Source organism: Bos taurus, chromosome 2, assembly GCF_002263795.3.
Source record: "Bos taurus isolate L1 Dominette 01449 registration number 42190680 breed Hereford chromosome 2, ARS-UCD2.0, whole genome shotgun sequence".
NCBI classification, from domain to species: domain Eukaryota; kingdom Metazoa; phylum Chordata; class Mammalia; order Artiodactyla; family Bovidae; genus Bos; species Bos taurus.
This window is the reverse complement of record NC_037329.1, coordinates 6,944,629-6,960,208: the sequence shown is the minus strand read 5'-3', so window position 1 is coordinate 6,960,208 and position 15,580 is coordinate 6,944,629. Positions and strand designations below refer to the sequence as shown.

At 39.3% G+C, this 15,580-nt stretch overlaps 1 protein-coding gene across 2 annotated transcripts in view; it reads left to right on the top strand.

Moving 5' to 3' along the window:
* Positions 1–15,580, top strand: part of WDR75 (WD repeat domain 75) — a 41,852-nt gene that overhangs the window by 16,728 nt on the left and 9,544 nt on the right. For both annotated transcript variants that reach the window (XM_005202201.5, NM_001102062.2), the window contains 9 exon segments: positions 2,675–2,745; positions 6,023–6,142; positions 6,594–6,682; positions 10,749–10,907; positions 11,782–11,841; positions 11,929–12,044; positions 13,211–13,386; positions 14,535–14,692; positions 15,163–15,343. In XM_005202201.5, the coding sequence (XP_005202258.1) occupies positions 2,675–2,745; positions 6,023–6,142; positions 6,594–6,682; positions 10,749–10,907; positions 11,782–11,841; positions 11,929–12,044; positions 13,211–13,386; positions 14,535–14,692; positions 15,163–15,343 (1,130 nt within the window).

Genomic DNA, 15,580 nt, shown 5'->3' with positions numbered 1-15,580 from the left:
AAGGTCTTGTAGGTCTTCATAGGACCATTCAACTTCAGCTTCTTCAGCATTACTGGTTGGGGCATAGACTTGGATTACTGTGATATTGAATGGTTTGCCTTGGAAACGAACAGAGATCATTCTGTCGTTTTTGAGATTGCATCCAAGTACTGCATTTCGGACTCTTCTGTTGACCATGATGGCTACTCCGTTTCTTCTGAGGGATTCCTGCCCGCAGTAGTAGATATAATGGTCATCTGAGTTAAAGTCACCCCTTCCAGTCCATTTCAGTTCACTGATTCCTAGAATGTCAGTGTTCACTCTTGCCACCTCCTGTTTGACCACTTCAATTTGCCTTGATCCATGGACCTGACATTCCAGGTTCCTATGCAATATTGCTGTTTACATCATCGGACCTTGCTTCTATCACCAGTCACATCCACAGCTGGGTATTCTTTTTGCTTTGGCTCCATCCCTTCATTCTTTCTGGAGTTATTTCTCCACTGATCTCCAGTAGCATATTGGGCACCTACTGACCTGGGGAGTTCCTCTTTCTGTATCCTATCATTTTGCCTTTTCATACTGTTCATGGGGTTCTCAAGGCAAGAATACTGAAGTGGTTTGCCATTCCCTTCTCCAGTGGACCACATTCTGTCAGATCTCTCCACCATGACCTGCCCATCTTGGGTTGCCCCACGGGCATGGCTTAGTTTCATTGAGTTAGACAAGGCTGTGGTCTGTGTGACTAGATTGACTAGTTTTCTGTGAGTATGGTTTCAGTGTGTCTGCCCTCTGATGCCCTCTTGCAACACCTACCATCTTACTTGGGTTTCTCTTACCTTGGGCGTGGGGTATCTCTTCACGGCTGCTCCAGCAAAGCACAGCTGCTGCTCCTTACCTTGGAAGAGGGGTATCTCCTCACCTACGCCCCTCCTGACCTTGAAAGTGGAATAGCTCCTCTAGGCCCTTCTGTGCCCATGCTCATTGGACTTGGGGTTGCTTGTCTCCACCCCCTGGCTTGGGACATGGTGTAGCTCCTCCCGGCTGCTCCTACGCTGTCACAGCCTGGCACTCCCAGCCGCCGCCCCTGACCTCAGACACGAGGTAGCTCCTCTCGGCTGCCGCCCCTGACCTCGGACGTGGGGTAGCTCCTCTTGGCCGTTCCTATGCAGTTGCAGCCTGGCAGTCTCGGCCACTGCCCCTGACCTCGGACGTGGGGTAGCTCCTCTTGGCCGTTCCTATGCAGTTGCAGCCTGGCAGTCTCAGCCACTGCCCCTGACCTTGGACGTGGGGTAGCTCCTCTCGGCTGCGCTCTGTGTGCCAAAAGTATATATAGATACATATATATATATATATATTTTTTTTTTTTTTTTTTTTCTTTTGGTCAGCTCTTGAGACACCTACTCATTGACCTTTTTCACCTTTCCAATTTGCTTCAAATGCCGAATGACCACAGAATGGTTGACATTGAGTTCTTTGGCAAAGTCTCATGAAGTTGTAAGAGGATCAGCTTTGATGATGGCTGCCAGTTGGTCATTGTCAACTTCCAGTGGCCAGCTACTACCCTCCTCATCTTCCAGGCTCTCGTCTTCTTTGCAAAACTTCTTTAACAACCACCGCACTGGACATTCAGTAGTCGTTCCTGGGCCAGATGTGTTATTGATGTTGTGAGTTGTCTCTGCTGCTTTATGATCTATTTCGAACTCAAATAAGAGAATCACATAAATTTGCTTTTCGTCTAATACCGTTTCTGTAGTCTAAAAATAAGTATAAACAGCAAGCAATAAGTTGTTAGCAAAAAACATCAAGTGAGAAATATGCATTAAAATGATGTATAACATAACCACGTGTATTTAAGAATGTATTCCAATATCAAATGGCAAAGTTCAACAATACAAAACCACAGTTACTTTTGCACCAACCTAATATTTACCGTTCTGTTATAGAACAGGCCGAGAGGTAAGCCATGGTGATAGCTGGCAGGGCTAGGGGCATTGGGGATTGACTGGAATAAAGAACAAATGAGCGCTCCTGAGGCAAAGAAAATGTCCTAAATCTTGATTGTGGTGATGGTTACGTGGTTAGATACATTTCAGACATTGCACTTTACTGTTTATAAATTATGCCATAATAGAAAAAAGTTTTAATCATTATACTTAAAGTTCGAGACTCTAGTTTTAGGATATAGGATCTACATTAATCTTTAACTTTCTGTTTATTATAAAAGTAGGAGTATCCTTTCCATACAATAATCATGCTGGTAAAGAATCCTCCTGCAACCCAGGAGATCCAGTTCAATTCCTGTGTCGGAAAGTTCCCCTGGAGAAGGGATAGGCTACCCACTCCAATATTCTTGGGCTTCCCTGGTAGCTTAGATGGTAAAGAATCTGCCTGCAATGTGGGAGACTTGGGTTGCAAAGATCCCCTGGAGGAGGGCATGGCAACCCACTCCAATATTCTTGCCTGGAGATCCCCATGGACAGAGGAGCCTGGTGGGCTACAGTCCATGGGGGGTCACAAAGAGTCAACTAAGCAACTGCACATCCTTTCCATTGTTAAACTGTAATATATCATTTCATATTAATCTTGATCAGCAAAACAGTTTTGTTGCTTTGTTAACTATTGTGACGAGAATATTTCTTTTTAAAGGGTGTTAACTGTTACTATGAATGTTATCTTCTCTTTGCAATACCAGGGGGAGTATGTTGCTGCAGTACGGGACTTCTACTTGTCTGTTTATTTTTTCAAAAAGAAAACAACAACAAGGTAAGAATTCCATTTTGATAGCTTTATTTTATTTACTCAAGAGTTTATTGTAATTTTATTTATCGTAATTTTATTCATCCTGTGACCCAAAGCTATTTCTATACCATATTAAAATTATGAAACCACAAGATATAAAGGTAGAATTTTTAATCCACAGTGAGTTAAAATTATTACACACAAAATCCTAGGGAGCTTGTCTGCCTAAAACTCCATCCACACATAGATTTCTGCTGTCAGAATTGAGATGTGGTTTCCAAAGTCTTTTTTAGATTATCCTCATTTATATTGTGGCTATAGAGATGAATATAGGCTTTCGGATATCTGGGCTTAACATGATTCAAATTAGTTTATTGAACCACCTTGCACTTCAGATTAACATACATTTTAAATGGGGATGATACCATTAAATGGGGATCATGAACTCCTTATTGCAAAATTCAGACTTAAGTTGAAGAAAGTAGGCAAAACCACTAGACTCTTCAGATATGACCTAAATCAAACACCTTACGATTATACAGTGGAAGTGACAAACAGATTCGAGGATTTAGATCTGATAGAGTGCCTGAAGAACTATGGATGGAGGTTTGTGACATTGTACAGGAGGCAGTGATCAAGACCATCCCCAAGAAAAAGAAATGAAAAATGGCAAAATGGTTGTCTGAGGAGGCCTTACAAAGAGCTGAGAAAAGAAGAGGAACTAAAGGCAAAAGAGAAAAGGAAAAATACACCCATTTGAGTGCAGAGTTCCAAGGAATAGCAAGGAGAGATAAGAAAGCCTTCTTCAGTGATCAATGCAAAGAAATAAAGGAAAACAATAGAATGGGAAAGACTGGACATTTCTTTAAGAAAATCAGAGATATCAAGGGAACATTTCATGCAAAGATGGGCACAATAAAGGACAGAAAGGGTATGGACCTAACAGAAGCAGAAGATACTAAGAAGAGGTGGCAAGAATACACCGAAGAACTACTCAAAAAAGATCTTCATGACCCAGATAACCGCGATGGTGTGATCACTCACCTAGAGCCAGACATCCTGGAATGCAAAGTTAAGTGGGCATCACTATGAACAAAGCTAGTGGAGGTGATGGAATTCCAGTTGAGCTATTTCAAATCCTAAAAGATGATGCTGTGAAAGTGCTACACTCAATATGCCAGCAAATTTGGAAAACTCAGCAGTGGCCCCAGAACTGGGAAAGGTCAGTTTTCATTGCAATCCCAAAGAAAGGCAATGCCAAAGAATGTTCAAACTACCACACAGTTGTACTCATCTCACACACTAGCAAAGTGATGCTCAAAATTCTCCAGGCCAGGCTTTAACAGAATGTGAATCATGAACTTCCAGATTTTCAACTGGATTTAGAGGAGCCAGAGATCAAATTGCCAACATCCGTTGGATCATCAGAAAAGCATGAGAGCTCCAGAAAAACATTTGCTTCTGCTATATTGACTATGCCAAAACCTTTGACTGTGTGGATAACAACAAACTGTGGAAAATTCTTCAAAAGATAGGAATACCAGACCACCTTACCTGCCTCCTGAGAAATCTGTATGCAGGTCAAGAAGCAACAGTTAGAATTGAACGTAGAACAACAGACTGGTTCCAAGTAGGGAAAGGAGTACATCAAGGCTGTATGTTGTCACCTTGCTTATTTAACTTATATGCAGAGTACATTGTATGAAATGCCGGGCTAGATGAAGCACAAACTGGAATCAAGATTGCTGGGAGAAATATCAATAACCTCAGATATGCAGATGACACCACCCTTATGGCAGAAAGTGAAGAACTAAAGAGCCTCTTGGTGAAAGTGAAAGAGCAGAGTGAAAAAGTTGGCTTAAAGCTCAACATTCAGAAAACAAAGATCATGGCATCCGGTCCCATTACTTTATGGCAAATAGATGGGGAAACAGTGACAGACTTTATTTTTGGGGGCTCCAAAATCACCGCAGATGATGGCTGCAGCCATGAAATTCAAAGACACTTGCTCCTTGGATGAAAAGTTGTGACCAATCTAGATGGCATATTAAAAAGCAAAGATATACTTTGCTGACAAAGGTCCATCTGGTCAAAGCTATGGTTTTTCTAGTAGTCTTTTATGGATGTGAGAGTTTATAAAGAAAGCTGAGCACGGAAGAATTAATGCTTTTGAACTGTGGTGTTGGAGAAGACTCTTGAGAGACCCTTCGACTGCAAGGAGATCAAACCATTCTATCCTAGAGGAAGTCAGTCCTGAATATTCATTGGAAAGACTGATGCTGAAGCTGAAACTCCAATACTTTGGCTACCTGATGCGAAGAACTGACTCACTGGAAAAGACTGATGCTGGGATAGATTGAATGCAGGGGGAGAAGGGGATGACAAAGGATGAGCTGGTTGGATGTCATCACCAACTCGATGGACATGAGTTGAGTCCAGGAGTTGGTGATGGACAGAGAATCCTGGTGTGTTGCAGTCCATGGGGTTGCAGAGTCGGACGCGACTGAGCAACTGAACTGAACTGAACAGAGTTGTAAGGATGACTGAGATAATATATTTAAAGAGGCTAGTGCTAAGCATGGGATTTCCCAGGTGGCACATTGGTAAAGAATCTGTCTGCCAGTGCAAGAGATACTAGAGACATGGGTTTGATCCTTGGATTGGGAAGTTTCCCTGGTGAAGGAAATGGCAACCCACTCCAGTGTTCTTGTCTGGAAAGTCCCATGGACAGAGGAGCCTGGTGGGCTGCAGTCTGTGGGATTGCGAAGAGTCAGACAGGACTGAGCCCAGCACACAGCAACACAGTGCTAAGCATGAGAGGTCACTTCAAATGACGCTGTCCTCTTGAACCCTGCCTGAAGATTAACATCTGTTTTCCTTTGCAGTATAAGAAGGATCCTTACATCTTTGAACAGATTATCCAGCTGTCTCAGATATAATTTCTGAGGCTTATCCATACTTAATACTAAAAACTTAGCTTAAACAAGAAATTTTAACAAACTTTGGCCAGGTAGAAAGCCACGGAAAGGACTGTCTATTCTTTATTTCACTCTCAGTGGCCTCCATGGATAAGTAATTATGGTAGAATGTTATTCACATAAAGTTTATATTGTTTAATAATAAATGTTTATAAAATGTAATTGATAATTCCTGGTCACAGTTTTTCTTAAAAATTGTACATTTATATTCAGTGCATTCTGAGAGCTCACCAGTTTGGCTTGATAAGGATGGACCTCCTTTTACTTAACTATATCACACCCACCAAGTCTTTAATAATCAAGGTAAAATTTTTTTCTTCTAGGTTTACCTTATCATCATCAAGAAATAAGAAACATGCTAGGAACAACTTTACATGTGTAACATGTCACCCAAAGGAAGATTGCATAGCAACTGGTCACAAGGATGGCAAAATTCGTCTTTGGTCTGTTTACTCTTGAAGAGCTTGATGATCATTTATTTCTTCTGGATTAGTCCTGCAGAACAGGGGTATACCTGTGTACAGGGAGAAGGACAGAACCGAAAAGCAGCTGCTAATAGTAGATGAGGCTTTGCTGGCGTCCTCCCTGTCTTTTTTTTTTTCTCCCTTTTTTATATTACTATACTCTTCATTGCACACTTACTATTTTAAGATTTCCACCCTTGGCCCTAGGAGTTAAAAAGGTGCATTTTATCTATAAGAGAGCTTTTTGTCAGCCTTTAAGTAAAATGGAAAGAGTAACAACAGTGAATATTGAACTGGTAGGATACTGTGATGGCCTGTTGCAGAAGTGACTGGTTTAGAAATAGAAAGTGTTCTTTTTGCACATTAAAACCAGTGAGCTTGATAAACATACCCCTTTGACCAAATTAAGAATGTTGGCTTTCTCCAACAGGAGGAATTTTGATGATGAAAAGAAATATACATATACATGTTTACATTGGCATCATGATTTGGTTATGGATTTGGCTTTTTCAGTGACAGGTAAGTGCAGATTTAATAATTAAAATGAACTTTTGAAATGTGTGAACCAAGTATTTTAATTCATTGTATTCTAAGTCTGAAAGACTTAGAATTGCCTGGGCAAAATGAATTTTAAGTGCTTATATATTACCCGTGTTTTAGGCATAGTTAGCACGACGCTTATTGCACAGTACCATTTGCTGAAGGTTTCAGAGCCCTTCAGAGTATCAAAGTGTACACCTGTCATAAAGCCTCTTGTTAATACACAGCTATTTAAATTATATTACTTTTTTGTTTTAATGTATGTGCACATTGTCAAGTGCTTGTTGTCCATGAGTCTAACTACAGTTTATCAAGAGCAAGTGACTGCTGATGCTTCACATCCATTATCTCATTACGTTGACTCCAAAAATAACAGGCACCTTTATTCTCGTCGTACAGATGCCATAAATGAGCTTTATAGTTGAGAACTAAGTTGCTTAAAAGGTCACATGGCTAGTAAGTTCGATTTGGACCTAGATCTAGTTCAAAAGTTTCTTTTTTTACCTATAAGATCGCCACATTCACTGTTTGAAGTTAATTCAGTCCTTCGTTCCATTTAAGCTGCATGAGAGTGGCTGTAATGAGTAAAAACACCCCCTTGGAAATAGGATGACCTACAACAGAAATTTGGGGTACATTTTGCCTTTGGTTACTTTAGCATCCCTACACCTGTGTGCTGAAAATCATGTCATTATATTTTGGCTGGTTCCGAACAATGCAGGGGACGGGGTGCTGCATGCTCCAGGGGTTGGTGTCCCTGGAGAAAGTGGATTTTCTTCCTGCAGGTCTTCCTAGAGACGGCCAGGACAAGTCTTAGTACTGTGGGCTCTGGTTTCCTACAGGGTTTCTTGGGTTTAACTCACTGGAGCTTTGGGAAGTAGAAGGTATCCTCAGCCCACTTGCGCTTTTGGTTTTGGGGGTTGGGGAGTGGTGTGTGGAAGGGTGGGACCCAGCCTGATACTTAGAGTAGTACAGCTGGAGTCCACGGGAACTGAGAACAAAAGGAGAAGGAAGAGGGTGTTTGGATGGAAGACATAGGCCACCTTTTCTTTAACGCCCCCCCCCACCCCAGCCCCCAGAGTACAAAGGAGGGTGTTTGTGGCGTTTTGTATGTATGCGTCTGTAATGTTTCAGGCTGTGTTTTATTGTTTCCTGACCCAGGGCGGTTTCTTTAGCCCTTCCTACTCAGTTTGTTTTTCTCTGCTGTGACCCCTGCTCAAATCAGGACCAAGATCAACTGATAAATATTGTCATTGTGACTTTTCTCTTTTGTTGTCCTTACCCATCTTGCCCACTGCCTGTCAAGCTAGTTATTAGTCATAGCTTTCTTGATAGCCTTACTTATCCTTAAGCCCTGGAACATTCAGGATCGGCCTTTTCAGGTTGGGTTTAGGGAAGAAGGCATAGTTAGATTAGTTGGCACTCAAAGAAAGAAAAAACGAATACCAAGTGCCTCTACTGTGAACCAGGGCTTTCTCACAGGAGGTACTGCAGATCATCTTGGCTAATAGAGCTGAATTCTTGATGTCATTTTTTTAAATCACATGAATGTTTGTAAATAAGAAGTAATATAGTACATGGTTGTCAGTGAAATGTTAGAATTGATCCTGAATATGTATAAGAGTTAACTGAAGAAAGAAATTATTGTCTGTGCCAACAGTTTTTAGAACTGTTTATAAGTTAGGTTAAATATTAACTGTATAAACTGTTTTGGCTCCACTTTGAACCCACTCATGCTGTCTGTGAGCATCTAAGTTTTATTGTTTTTTAAATTATGAAAATAACACATTTACAGGAGACCTGGAAAATACAAAACAAAGTTACATGTAGTTTCACCATATATATTACAATTGTCTGTTTTAAGTCGATAAATTAAGATTTTTAGTTAGAGTTTCAATATCAAACTCTCAGAAATTATTAGCATGAATGTACAGAGGAGTACAAGAATATAGAAGACCTGAAAAGCACTATGAACCAATTTGAAGTAATTAAGATTAATACAATTTTCACACAACAGTAGGATACAAGTTTTATTCAAGTTCCCATAGACTATAAACTAGGAGATATATCCAGACATAAGACCAGGTGCAGAAATTTTGTAATCATAAAGTATTGATATTATACAGTCTGTTCCCTTTTTACTGTGGAATTATGTTAGAGATCAATATCAAAAGATATTTGAAAATAACCCACATGTTTTCTTCAAGTGCAGTGTGACCTTTACCAAGAGATCTTTGACTTAGCCATTGAAAGACTTAATAAAGTTAGAGGACTGAAAAAAACACAGAGGGTGATTGCAGAGAATCTTTTAAATGAGAAATGAATAGCAAAGCTCCTTTAAAAATCCCATATATTTGGAAATTAAATGTCCACTTTTGAATGAGAGGTACATCCAAGATGCCATAACAAGGAAAATTACAAAATATTTTTAATAGAATAAAAGTGAAAAGAGAATTCAGCAGAATTTTTTGCATGCAGCTGATACTGCTCAGTGCAATTAAATACAATGTAGAGTCTTGAATAACCCACTCCAGTGTTCTTGCCTGGAGAATCCCAGGGACGGGGGAGCCTGGTGGGCTGCCGTCTATGGGGTCGCAGAGTCAGACACGACTGAAGCGACTTAGCAGCAGCAGCAGCAGCAGCAGAGTCTTGAATAAGGTATGAAAACAAATAATGGACACTAACATAAAATTCTGTGAGATGTGAACAAAATCTGTACTTCAGTTAATAATGCTGAATCACGTTAATTTTTTTTTTTTTTTTTAATTTTTACAATGTTGTGTTGGTTTCTGCTGTACAACAATGCAAATCAGGTATCGTTACTCATACATCCCTGCCTTCCCTAACCCCCTCCCCTGCCCCCATCCGATCCCTCCAGGCCATCACAGAGCACCACACTGGGCTCCCTGTGCTGCACGCAGCTTCTCACCAGCTGTCCACCTCACACCCGAGAGTGCACACGTGTTGATGCTACTTTCTCCATTCATCCCTCTCTCTCCCTCCCCCACTGTCCACAAGCCCATTCTGTGTCTACATCTGCATCTCCTTTCCTTCCCTGCAAGTAAGCTCATCAGTATCACTTTTTCTAGATTCCATATATATGTGTTAATATACTGTATTTGTTTTTCTCTTTCTGACTTACTTAACTATAACAGATTCTAGGTTCATCCATCTTGTTAGCATCTAATTTGTTACTTCATTCTGATCTTTAAGCCTTTTTTATTTCAGTGCTCTAGGACCTCAGGTTAATGTTGAATAAAAGTGGTATGGTGTTCCCAACACAGGGGGAAGGTTTTCAGTGTTTCACCACTAAATTACCTGTAGATTTTCTATAGGTGTTTTGGTGAAATTTTAAAGGTCTCACTACTTGGTTACTGAGTTTTTATTATGGGTCTAGAATAATATCATTTACGTTCTCTGCATCTATAGTAAAATACTGATGATTTATTTTTCCTTTATCTCTAAGTAGAGTTCATTACATTGGCGTATTTTTCAGATGTTAAAATAACCTCACATTGCTGCAGTGCACTTTACCCTGCAATGATGTCCTGTCTTTTTAGTGTATCGTTGGATTCAGCTTGCTGTTTTCATGTGGTGGTTTTTGCCTGTTAAGAAATTGGCTTGCACTTTTCTTAGAGTGTACTAGTTTTGGTGCTGAAGTATGCTGGTCTTCAAAACAAATTGGAAAGTGTTCTTTCTTTTTTGTTACCTGGAAGAGAGTAAAACTGGTTTATTTCTTCCTTAAATGTTTGGAAAAGTTCACTAGTGAAGCCATTTGGGCCTGGAGGATGTTTGTGTTACCCAGATTTTCTAGTTATTGGCAGAATTGGTCAGCAATGAAGTAATGACATAACCAGAAAGAAAAAAAAAATCCATGAATCAGTGATCTTTAAATCTTTTGTCTTCCAAGTTTATTAAAAGATATAAAGACACTTGTTTGCACGTTTTTTTAAATAGTTTTTCTCTAACATAGGAAAAATCACAACATTGATTATATCTTCGTATTTTTTCTCTGTCTTTCTCATTTCTTTGGGTGGATGAGAAGGCAGCAGTCTGCTGAGCGGTGGCCGTGAGTCTGTCCTCGTAGAGTGGCGTGAGGCGGCAGAGAAGAATAAGGAGTTCCTCCCCCGCTTAGGAGCTACCATTGAACATATCTCAGTGTCACCAGCCGGAGATTTGTTCTGTACTTCACATTCCGATAACAGTAGGTCTGAATTTGTTGTCGTGAGGAAATATGATTTTGTGTAATGTCATAAATTAGCTAGCGTCTGTAGGGAATGGAAAATAGCAAACTAAGAGTAGCATAGGATTTAACCAGCCTTTTTTTCTCTTCCATTTCTCATCTTTTCTCCATCCTTTTCTTGCCCTTAGATGCCACCAGAATCCTACATTTCCAGAGTTGTTTTTATGAGAGTATATGGCTAAGTGTATTAAGTTATTGTTATGCACTTACATTTAAAGATCTTTTTCATGTAGGATGATTGGGGGAATAAAAGAAGGGTTTTGAAATGGGCGTTTGTGTTTTTACAATATAATGGCATTTTTGTAAGAATGCTATGAGATTTTCCTTTGGTGTAACCATTATCTCAGTGTGAGAGCTATTATCTCAGTGTGGGATTTTGACAGAAATGGAGGCAGTCTTGTGATTCCTCCAACACATTTAGTCATCCTGTTATAACTCAGCTGAGATGTGAATCCCATAGCCCACTGCCTGGTTTCCCCTCAACAGAGAGCATGGCCAACCAACCCATTAATGCAGTGATTCATTTCAAAGTAAACTGTAACCATCTCTTTTGGGGTAAATAAGTTTCTGAGTTAACATTTTCAGTGTAGTCATAGTCACAGCAGAAAACTTAGAGGTTCCAACAGGGACTGAAAGGTGGGATGAAAAGCCCTCATCACACCCCTGGTTTTTCTGTTAAATAACAAAGTAGTCCTAACTCTCCAGTCACACCCCAAGAACATAACTCACTTGTCTTCTGTATTCTGGTATATATCAGAAGAATATAAATTCACCTTTTTTTTTTTTTGCCTTGAAATTTGACTGATTTATGTTTAACTGTTTTTTTTACCCACAGAGATAACAATCATTCACCGAAACCTTGAGGCGTCTGCAGTAATTCAAGGCCTGGTGAAAGGTACTGCAGACCTTTGGCTGTGGAATGGTGTACATTTTTTAGAGTGAATATTTTTCTGATTTCAGCTACTATTCACTTCTTTTGCAGACAGAAGTATCTTTACTGGTTTGATGATTGACCCGAGAACTAAAGCTTTGGTTTTGAACGGGAAACCTGGCCACCTGCAGTTTTATTCTCTCCAAAGTGATAAACAGTTATACAATGTAAGATTTTGATGCATTAACTAATCTTAAAACTAGTGAAAGTTTTATAGCACCCACTGGGGTCAGGTAGCTTTTATGACTTCTTAAGATGTTGTGCCTGTGTTATTCAAACATTGTATTATCAGTTGTTTGCAGCCACAGTTGCAGATGAAGTCTGCCTGTAAAAGCCAGTCAGCGCTGTTGTGTAGGCTCTTATTTTATTGTTTCAGACAACACTAATTAACTGTTACACACATCTCTACCTTTGAGTCACAAGGATGGGATATGAGAATATGTGGATTGACAGCACAGACACGTCTGTGTTTTGTGGCAAAACAGTGTCATATGTGCATACTGAAGATAAAATTTTCAGTGTAGATTAAAGAGGAACACTTTCTGTAATCCTAATAAATGCAGTCTAGACTTCGCACTTTTTCTTTTGTGCCCCACAGTACCCTTTATTGGAGAAGGAAATGGCAACCCACTCCAGTGTTCTTGCCTGGAGAATCCCAGGGATGCGGGAGCCTGGTGGGCTGCCATCTGTGGGGTCACACAGAGTCGGACACGACTGAAGCAACTTAGTACCCTTTATAGATTTCTATTACAGCCTCTCTAACACTTTGTCTCTTTCCCTCCAACACCTTTTAACCTCTCAATGAAAGAGAATGTACTGATCTTTGTACATTCTAATACAATGCCTGGAAATAGTAGACACTGAATACATTTTTAGATGTAGATGAGGAAATAAAATAAAGGAACAATTATAAATGCTCGTCTGTTTACAGTATTGTTCTTTTTTCACTCCTTAAAAATTGTAGGTTTTATTTTTGCTCTCTTTGTTTCTAGTGATGTGAAATCTAGTCTTGAGATTTTATATAAAACTATTTGAAACAAAAGAAAAACATTACTGTAATCTAAGATTTTGTTCTAAGATCTATAAATGGAGCATAATCATTACTAAAATTCAAGATTGTTGAAAAATTACCACCACTGAATTGTTATATAATATGCTTCATTTTTTAATGGCAGTTTTGATCACCATAAATGGTTAGTTCATTTTTGTCTAAAAGCCTGTTACTCTAGATTCCAGAAGATATTTATGATGTGGTTATTTATTATTCCTTGAATGCTTTAACATTTACATATTTACATTAATAAAAATTTTGGATTTTTTTTTAACCCATCAGCTAGATATTATACAGCAGGAATATATCAATGATTCTGGTCTGATCCAAATTGAGCTAACAAAGGCTGCATTTGGCTGCTATGGTAATTGGCTTGCAACGGTAGAACAACGTCAAGAAAAGGAAACTGAGCTTGAATTGCAAATGAAACTATGGATGTATAATAAGAAAACACAAGGGTAAGATTACCTATATAGCTGTTTAATTTCAGAGCAGAAAATTATTTGACTTTCTAGCTTGTGGTTTCAGTTATTGGTCTTTTTGATACATTTATATTAAGAGAAATGAAGGAAGTGTTACTCCTCTAATAAAGCCTTTAAGCTTTCTGCTCTGAGAAAGCAGTGGTGTCCTCCAAGTTATGAGTCACTTCATTGCATAAATGAGGAAACGTGGAGAAGTGGCACCCCCAAGGACACACCTAATTGCAGGCAGATCCAGGATTAGAATGCAGCTGTCTTTGTTCCTTGGCTCTTTCATTGACGTTATACTACCTTCTTTGGGAAAAATGACAGTAGCAGGTGGTGGAAGTGTGGTGTGGTGCAGTTTCGACTAGATAAGGAGCCCACTAGTTTCTCATAGTATGGCTGTGATAGCTATTTATCAAGCAAGTCCTTGCTTGTCAAGACCTAGGCTTAGTTCTCTGTGCCAGTTATCTTGTGAATCTTCACAAGATAAGCCTGTTGTTGCATTTTACAGGTGAGGAAACAGTCCCTCCATACCACTCTCATAACCTGGACTTTAAAAAATCTGTCAGCCAGACAGGACCACTGCCCTGATATTCTAGAAAACAGGGCTAGCATGAGTTCCTTTCATTCACACCAGTGTTCTGTCGAGGCAGAAACAAACTTTGGGAGGTAGTTTGGGTGACTTATTAGATACTGACCAGGGCAGTTTGAAATAGGTAGTGTTTCTGTACCTTCTTGCCACGAGGAGGGGCTTTATAGCCATTTCCTTTTTTGCTTTTTTTTTCCAAAATAGGTATATGTGTTCTGCAGTTTTCCTGTACTTTAGGGTAGTAGCCTTTCAAGTGTCATGTTTGGACAGACCCCTATTTTATACTCACTGTGTACCAGTAAGTTGACACTACGTAATCGTCTGTGTTAATGTAAGTTACACGAGGCCAGAGGTAATGTGCCGGAACTCTCTGCGTCTTTTGTCTGTTAGTGACAGAGCACTCAATTGCTGCTCCTTATGGGTAGTAATATATAAGTTGCCTAATCTTAATGATTCTGTTGGAAAATGTACAACTTGTAAGGAATTCTTAATATTCAGTGATAGTATCTCATATTGTCCTGGTATAAAAATAAATTGGTTTCCTTCCTACTAGGTTTGTTCTTAATACAAAGGTTAACATGCCACATGAGGACCACATCACAGCTCTCTGTTTCTGTAATGCAGAAAAATCTGAAAGCTCCACGTTGGTTACAGCAAGTAAAGATGGCCACTTCAAAGTGTGGATATTAACAGATGATTCTGATATATACAGTAAGTTGCTTAAATATAGTATATGCATATGTAGTGTACAAGTTTAAGAATTGGTATGTTTAACTCAAGAAAATTATATCCATTCTGGGAGGATTTTTTCAACTATAATTCTGTAGACCACTGCCTACTTTCAAATGATTTGGGAAATAACATTTTTACATTCCTTCTTTCCCAAATCTTTACTTATTTTATGACATTCTTGATTAATTGTGTGCTAATTACTCCATTTTATGAGGAAAGAGTTTTTAAAAAAAGTTACTCCTTTTGCAATTACTCCCTTTACTGTTGCACTAGAGGGAAGGCCAAGGTCTCTTGGAAGGGATACAAATTTCATATCAGTCAATGATTTGTAACTAAATTTGGGGGAGGAAAGTTTTTTGTTGCTTCCTTGTTTTTTAATCTGTGTGTCTAATAAATTCCCTAAAATATTATCTAGCATTATACTATTTCTATGCTCTACATTTCCACAGAAAAGGCTGTTGGCTGGACCTGTGACTTTGTGGGTAGTTATCATAAATACCAAGCAACTAACTGTTGTTTCTCTGAAGATGGCTCGTTACTAGCAGTTAGTTTTGAAGAAATAGTTACAATATGGGATTCAGAGACTTGGGAACTTAAATGTACATTTTGTCAACGAGCTGGGAAAATAAGGTAGGTAAATAATTGGGAGAGTGTAAACTGCTGGATTTTTTTTTTAATTCAACAAGTCTTTCTACATAAACTTTAATAATAATTTATGCCTTCTCCAAAGGTATCCGGTGTGTCAGTGGTGCCAGCAGCTCAGCAAAATACTGGGAAGCTAAGAAATGCTGTGTTTGTAAACCGTGTGCATTAGTTTTCTCGGTTGTACTACACAACAGTAGATGCCATACATAAGCTCAGTAGATC